We start from the raw sequence: 8,237 nt of genomic DNA, 5'->3' as shown, positions 1-8,237 counted from the left end.
CCATCCATCCATCTCCCCCTCCATTCATCCCTCCCTCCCTCCATCCAGCCCTCCATCCATCCATCTCTCCCTCCATCCCTCCATCTACCCCTCCATCCATCCATCTCTCCCTCCCTCCATCCATCCATCCACTTATCCATCCATCTCTCCCTCCCTCCATCCATCCATCCATTTATCCATGCGTTCCTCCCTCCCTCCCACCATCCCTGGAACAGCCATGATGGTTCTGCAGGCAGTCACAGCTCCCAGACTGAAGGTGCACAGTTAGCCCCTCTCCTGCCACGCCTCGCCCCTGTGTGGAGGCGACCCTGTTGTGCGCCCACCTGAGCACTGGCCCTGGAGCAGAGGCCATCTGTGCTGCAGCTCCTCTGACCCAGGCCTCCTTGCCCCGTCACCCCAGCCCTGCAGAGGCAGTTCTCTGGGCACTCAGAGTTGGACTAAAGCATCACTAAGTCTGACCTCTCACTCCTGGCAGGGCTCATGAGCCCCTTTGCTGTCACAAGTAAACACAGGACTCTCACCCTGCCCGGGGCTGGCAGGTTCAGGCACCAGTTTCTGCCCAGAGTGAGGAAGGGCTGGCAGTGTTCTCCAGACGACTCCCCCACCTCCTGCCCCAGGTCCAGCCACAAGGCCCGGAGGCTGGGCTGGCTTGGGCGGGTGTGGGGGATCTGAAGAGCCATCCCAACAATGCCTAACAAGGCTACAGGCTGACCCAGGCACCCCGCACCTGCACCCAGGCGGGAAAGACACTAGTCTGTGTCACTGAGCTCCAGCGGAGCTGAGGGGGCACGACAGTGGGCAGGGACAGCCATGTACATCATAGTCACTACCTCTGGCCACGGGGTCGGCCCCCACACTGGGCTGGCAGAGCTCCACCTGGCCACTGTGAGGACTCAGGCCAGCTCCTGCTACTTTGTGCCTGAGAGGAACCAGGGCCCAAGGGCCCAGCTCCCAGAATGGGCTGGCTGGGACTGCAGCATCCTGGAGTGGGGCTGGGAGGGGCATTGGGACCCCACAGGTCACTACAAGGACAAGCCTGCTGCACTCCATTTCTCAAGAAGTTTCGTGGGCCCCTGCTGCTGGTGCCAACTTTCTGTCCTTATTTCCCAGTCAACTGCTTCAGGTGCAGTTTGCTCCAGCCACACTAGAATTCACACTCCAGTGCCGTTCCTTCCAAGAGAACACATGGCTCTTCCCAACTCTTTATTTCTCAAGTTTACACCCACCCTCCTCCACGAAACCCAGCCAGACCCCCTTCACAGAGCTTCCCCTCCTCAGAGCTTCCCACCACCTCAGGGCCTTGGTTCTACACCCAGCCGTGCCTCCAAGGGGCTGAGCCCCCATCCATCACCTGCCACATGGTCTGGCACCCTGGTCCCAGGAACTCAACCCCGTGAAGGAACGTGGAAATGGGAGAAGAAAGACAGACAGGAAAGAAACAGGAAGAGGCAGGTTGACTGAAGATGCCCCAGAGAGTGAGGGGCGTGGGCAAGGTGGGGCGGCCGGAGGGACACCAGGACTCGGCCGCCTGATTCTAATCCTGAGCTGGGGCCAGGGGGCTGTGCTCAGGACCAACCTCCGAGCCTCAGGGGTTTCCCCCAATGGGGCGGCCTCTCGAAGGAGGGAGCAGCCAGAGAGAAGCCTGGGGCAACGGCCGCACAGAAGAGCCTGAAGTCAGGGAAAAAAATAAGTCGTGGTGAGCTCAAAAAAGGCAGCAATGCTTCACGGGACATGAGAAACGACAGCAGAACCAGGGAGATGGAGAAAAGGCAGGGGCCCAACTAATGTAAGATGCTGGTTATTTCTCAGCAAGGTTGCCTCACCATGTCGGGGGGAGCCAGGCAAGGGGCCCCTGGGGCTGCCTGCCAAGCCCACTGGCCTGCGAGGCCTGACCTGACCCCCTAAGAGAGTGGGTGTGACTCGGCCCAGAGATGCCGAGTGGGACCCAACCCCCAAGGGGGTCATGGGAGGAGCCTGCGTCTCAGCCTGCCTGCACCCAGAGCCAATGCTCCCAACTCATGGGGGTACGGAGGGAACCAGGTCCCAGCCCCTCCAGGAGAGAGCTCCAGGGAGCCCACATTCTCCAATTTCTGACGGGCCCCTCCGCACCCCACCCCGCCTTCCAAGGCTCTCAGCAGAACTGGCCTCGCCACCCCACTCTAAGTCCCCACGGGGGGCAGGAGGAAAAGGCCTGGCGATGCCCGCCGTGGACCCCTGGGGGCAGTGCTCCCCCCGCCCCGGGTGGTAAGGCAGTGGGGCACGGCCGGGGCTCTCTGCATCTTTGCAGATTCTTCCACCAGCACCACTACCTCTACAAACTGGTCACCCCCTTTCAAGCACAGAGACAAAATATTTCACTCTCTGAAGATGGTGAGCGCAAGTGGAAGGAAAACCTCAGTCCTCTAAGGTAAAACTACAGTGTTTCTGGGAACTCAAGAGGTGAGGGGGCAAGGAGAGCAGTTTCTGGCATGGGGAAGCCACACCCCACTGATCTGGGGACCCCCAGGACAGAAGGGGCAGGCCTGGGGCAGGAGGCAGTGGCCTCCAGAATGGGGCAGGAGTGACGGCCAGCCCAGGGGAGCCAGCGGGGGACCCAGCTCAGGTGGCCTAGCAGGAGCTGCCAACAGAGAGAAGACCCTGCATCCAGCTCTCCGCTCGGCCAGCCCCCACCACAGGTTGGCAGGGGCCGGGGTCGGAGCGCAGCAGGGAACCAGCCCTGGGCTTCCAGCCTGTTGCTCTCCATGTGACCACGAGCAAACGGCCTCACTGAGCCTCTGCCACCTGGACCCCACCTACCCCAGGGCAGGGGCGACAAGGAACTCGGCCCTGAGCTTGAGGACGGACCCCTAGCCCCGATTCACACCCTGGGCTCCAAGCAGGTGTTGTGTGCAGAAAAGGCTCTGCTGCCACAGGAGGAAAGGAGGACAAGGTCCCCAAAGGGCACCCCAGACATAGCTTCAGAGGGTCTAGAGTCTGCCAGATGTACCCTGACCCTCCGGCCACTTGGCCTAGCAGTCAGGTCCCCACTCCCAAGGGGACCCAGGCCTGGTAGGGCTGCTCGGGCTCTGCCCCGGACCGGCTTCGATTCCAGGCAAGTCCGGGGCAGAGCCCAGGTAAGCCCAGGGCCTGCTGACCTCACTAGGGCAGGCGGCTAGAGCAGCACAGCAGGAAAAAGTGCTGCCCAGACCAGACAGCACAGACGTCCCTGTCACCCAAGCCACAGACGGAACCCTGAGCTGCGTCCAGAGAATGAAATTCTAACCGGACTCATTCGTCAGACAAACAGTGACTGAATGCCTGCAACGTGCAGGTCACCCACCCTCACCCTGCCCCAGCCTGGAATCTGAGGAAGCCACAGGCCGCCCGGGCACCCTGGCCTCCAACAGTCACCCTCCAATCTCTTCGTGGCCCACACCGCCCTCACAGCTGTTTTGGGGTGAATTTGTTGGCCTGTTGGTGGCACGTCTCGGAACAGACATCCCAAGGCGGCAAGATGACACTGCATCGCCACAGGCAGCAATGCCCGGCCAGCAGGAGGCAGGCTCACATTTGTCTGGGGGCATCCACTGAGCAGAGATCAAGCTTCTGGAGAGGACAGGCCAAGAGGAGTCGCCGATGAGGCAGGGATGAAGGGACTCCTGAGAGAAGACAGGGACTGAGCTGGACATGAGGGGACAGAGGCTGAGAGGGAGGGAGTTTTCTAGTGGCTTGGCCAGGCCACATGCAAGGAGGCTGAGGGTCCCTCAGCTAGCCAGCAGTGGAGGACAGGGAGGGCCCGGCTGCAGAGGAGACCTGGGTGTGGTTGGCATATGGGGACACTTACAGCCTCAGGAGGGTCCAGATGGTCCCTGCCTGAGCAGGGTCAGCAGGTGCCCTGGGCCCCCAATGACTCCTGACCCATGGTATTCACCCCTTTTATAATCCTCTTCCCTGACTGTGGGCAGGACTAGACTCGCTCTAGAAACAGAGTAAGGGGACATCCCTTCGGAGATTCGGTTGTAAAGTCACTGCGGCTGCTGTCTCCCTGGTCGCCCAATGGAGAGGCCCCCGAGGAAGGAACTGCTGTCTCCAGCCAGCAGCTGGAAGGGTCCTGAGGTCTGGGACAGCCCTATGGGTGAGCTTGAAAGAGGGTCCCCCACAGCCAAGCCCCGAGATTCTCGGAGCCCCGGCCAACACCTTGACCCAGATTCCTGACACATGGAAACTGTGCTGTTTTAATGGTGTTAAGTTGGGGTGATTTGTTACACAGCAATATAATACTAACTAATACACAGTGAAGCAACAGAACAGGAGGGCGGTTGGGGGGATTGGAGGGGGTTGGGGGGGTTGCAGCATTTATGGTGGAGCCCAGAGCAGAGAAGAAACCTTCAGGAAGGCAAATGGAGGACCAGGAGAGGAGTCAGCAACTCAGAGAGCAAGCTGCTTCTGCAGAAAAGTCCGAAATCCCGGTTTGTGTGTGAGGTCCCCTCACCCCCACCCTGGCCAGAAGGCAGCCTCCTGAACGCCCCCAAGACACAGACACATAGATGCAGCCCCAGCCTCCACACCCCAGCTTCCCCTTCGAACCAGGTCCAGGGTCAATTCAGCCCTTGACCACTCCACGCATAAGAAGCAGGGCGGCCCCCAGGGGAATCTGTGTCTTGTTCCCCTCCTCTTTTGTTTGGCATTTTAAGGACCGTTTACCCATCTCTCACCCAAGGGCCCTTTGGATTTAATAATTTTGGATCTTTACTAAGTATTTACCATCAAATCTGTGATGGGACGGAGGCTTGGAGTGACCTCGTGTGCACCTTTCCAATTTTTCTCGATTTTTTCTGTATTCACACACATTAAGGGCTTTTCAAGAGTTAGCCTAAAGATGCATTACAATTTAATTTAGATTTAATTTTAATATTAATTTAAAATAAATTAAAAGCTTATTTTTAGGAGACCCAAAGGGATGCAAAAAGTCTCAAAAAGGGGATTGGCTTCAGGCAAACTGTCCACGAGTGACCAGCTAGGGCTGGGGTGGCCTGGGCATGTGGCACTGGACAGGGCACCTGCCCTCCTGGGCAGACCCAGTGTGTCCTGGGGGACCACAGAGTCCGGCTCCGACCCTTCCACCCTGTGCAGGGCAAGGAGAGCCCTGCACACAGGCCAGGGACAAAGGGATCTTCTGTCACCCTCCTGCAAGGCACCACTGAGGCCAGGAGGCAGGTGGGAGCCCCAGTCTTGCCCTCACCACGTCCACATCCATGCCTGGGTCCTGAACCCACCAGCTGCTGGCCGCCAGGGCCCTGTGGAGAGTGACGGGGAGGAGGTATCTGGGCCCGTGCGACGCTGAGTGCCAAGTGCCCTCCTGAGTACACACACAAAGGCCACCACAGTGCAGGGACAGGGACGTGAGGGCTGCGCTGGGAAAGAAGAGTGACCAGGGGCCGGAGAGGCAGGGGTAGGGCTGGCAAGGGGACTTGTGGGAAAGGACCTGGATGAGATGTGCAGGCTGGGTGGAGGGTCTGCAAGGCAGGGGGATGTGCGAAGGCCCAGAGGCCAGCCAAAGCTCTGGGGTGGGCAGGTGGGAGGAGCAGGAGGGCCTGAAGTCTGAGAGGCCTGCAGAGGACACACATCTCCAACCCACTGCCACCAGGGGCCACCCCGTACCCACACTGGGGCAGCCAGCAGCCCACCTGTGCCTCTCAGCAGACGGGCGGGGTCAAGAGATAGCCAGGCAAGGCTCTGGGACTACACCGGGGAGAGAGAGGAGGGAGGGATGAAGGGAGGAGGGACGGACGGGAGGGGGAGAGGGAAGAGCAGTAGCTGACCTCATAGTCCCCTGGTCTCCTGTGCTCAGTCAGGATCTAAGTGGCAGAAGACAGAGCCAGCCAGGCCATGGGTGGGTGACCACCCCTATCAACAAGTCACTGGTCCCCCCACTCTACCTCCTTCTGGGGGTCTCCCCCGTCTACCTGTCCTCACTGAACCTCACTCTCATCAGCCTGAATTGACCATGGGCTTTGGGCACTGGTGCCTGCCTGGGGTCAGGGTTTGGGGGTGCAGGGAGGAGGAGCCCCCAGGCCCTGCAGGGTACACCCACCCTGGGGGAGGGCTGGGAGCTGAGGACCAGGAGGGGTGGCCCTGGGACAGGAGGTAGAGAGAGGAGAAGCCTGGGCCTCCCCCTGGGTGTGGGGGAAGGGGCATTCACAGCTCGAAAGCTGGGATCCTGGCCCCCAGTCCCAGCAGCATCTCTTCACACTCAGACAGATAAAGATGAAAGAGACCCTCACAAAGCCTACCTTCCTAAGGAACCCACCCCAGGGGGCTCTGAGACCTGGCCCTGGCAGCCCTGGTACCTTTCAGTGTTTGTTTACAGGCAGCATCACCAGGATGCAGCACCCCAGTGTGAAGAGCCCACGGGGCACCCCGGAGCCTCCCCTCACCCCAGGCAGAGATAGCCCTGCAGTCCCTGCCAGGGTCCCCCTGGGCCATCATGCCTCTGATGCTGGGAGGACCCCCCAGCACCCCAGCTCCATCTACATGTCCAGGGCTCCCCAAACTGCACTGTCAGTGACCCCAGAACCTGTGGGCGGCTCCCGCCCCAGAGCCTCAGAGCAGGGCTGGTGCCCACCCCCACCCCCAAGACATCAAACCCCATGAGAAGCCCCAGACAAACCCAGTGAGCTTCCACCTCCATACCCACAGCCCCCAGAAGCCAAAGCCCACCCAGACAGAGGGTGAGAGAGGTATAAACCCCAGGGCCGGGGTGCAGGAGTCAGGGCCCCTGGTTCCTAATTCTGTGGGCTGACTAAGGCCTCAAGACCCCAGGACCTCAAGACGGAGACCATGGAGAGGGGCTGGGCGGACCAGGACCCACAAGGTGGGGCCCCGAGGAGGCCCCCAGGTGCCTCCCTGCCTGTCCCCAGGGAAGCAGCTCCTCCTGCGAGGCCCAGGGCCAGTCACTTCCTACCCAGGTCTCTGCGCAGGTCTTGGGGCAGGGGTGTGTACATCCAGCAGCTCCTGTGGGCTAGCTGACCAGGGGGTGGGGAGAGGGTACCCCCCCAGGACTGCATCGGTGTCCCACTCAACCCTCCAGCAGCGCCCAGGCACGGCCCATTTTAGAGGTAGGAGGCCAAGACGCAGAGAGGGACACAGCCTGCCCAGTCTCAGAGCTCCTAAGGGCCAGAGCAGGGGCCATCAGCGGCCAGAAGTCCAGGCAGCCAAACGCTGGCCCCCCACGCACTCCTCCGGTGAACCAGCAACACGCTCCCACGTCCAGAGAGCAAAGCAGCTCAGCAGGAAGAGCCCGACCTGGTGACACAGACCTCCAGCGCCTGCCCAGCCTGCCTGGGTAGGAGACCTGGAGAGGGCAGGAGTAAGACCACGGCCCCTGCCTTCTCCCTGCTCCCCATCTCTCCTGTGCCGTTGTTCTTCTTTAGTTTTTGCCCCCCAAGGCCCCGCCTCTGCTGCCACCACAGAGGGGAGCCGCAGCTCTCCTCCAGACTCAGGACCCTGCAGTCTGGTGGGGAAGGTGGCCCAGTGTGGGGAGGGGCACCAGCCCCACAGGCGCTGGTCAGGCAGCTGACGCGGGCTGCTACAAGGCCTGGTGGGACAGAGTGCCGAGGGCAGTCAAGCACAGGGGATGGGAAGTGGGCTAGAGGCCCAGGAAGGTCCTCCTGGGAAAGAGGGGGGCATGTGCGCAGAACTGGGGGGACACTTTCAGGGCTGAGGAGGCCTGGGAAGAGCTGCCGTTCTCCACCTGGCCTGCAGGTCAGAATCACCCGGTGGCTCTGAAAGGATGTGAGGCCAGGACTCTCCAGGATGAACTGTGGGTAGGAACCTCGGGGGCGAGGGGGTGGACATTGGCACCTGTAGAAGCTGCCCAGGTGGAGGGCCAGCTGGGGGGAGGCTCCAGGAGGGGCAGGCGAAGCGGAGCCGAGAGAGGAACACAGGTGGCCGGAGCCTGTGGATGGCCGGGCATGGGAACCTTTGGCCATGTGGGAACCCTCAGGGACAGTGGAATGAAAAGGGCAGAGGTGGGAGCTGACCTGAGGTGCAGGGCTTGGGTTAGGGAGACCCCAAGGCCAGGGAAAGTGGCCAAAGGCATGCACAGGCTCGGGGCCGGCCTGCAGGTAGGGGCGGGGGAGCGGACCAGCACCTCCTGGAGGACAGGCTCTCCTGGAGAAACTCCAAGCGGCAGCAGCTTCCTGCAAAGCAGGAGCCTGGTGAGGGTGCTGGGAAAAGAACAGCAGGAAGGAAGGAGA

General features: G+C 61.1%; 1 protein-coding gene across 1 annotated transcript in view; it reads right to left on the bottom strand.

Moving 5' to 3' along the window:
* The window catches only part of BAHCC1 (BAH domain and coiled-coil containing 1), a 47,522-nt gene extending 46,842 nt beyond the window's left edge, over window positions 1-680 (bottom strand). Inside the window, 1 exon segment of the mRNA XM_046676350.1 lies at window positions 522-680. Coding sequence (XP_046532306.1) covers window positions 522-680 — 159 coding nt within the window.
* Window positions 681-8,237: the final 7,557 nt, after the last annotated feature.

The sequence above is a fragment of the Equus quagga genome, chromosome 11 (genome assembly GCF_021613505.1).
Source record: "Equus quagga isolate Etosha38 chromosome 11, UCLA_HA_Equagga_1.0, whole genome shotgun sequence".
Classification (NCBI taxonomy): Eukaryota; Metazoa; Chordata; class Mammalia; order Perissodactyla; family Equidae; genus Equus; species Equus quagga.
The sequence above is the reverse complement of the archived record's forward strand: the minus strand, read 5'-3'. Positions and strand labels throughout refer to the sequence as shown.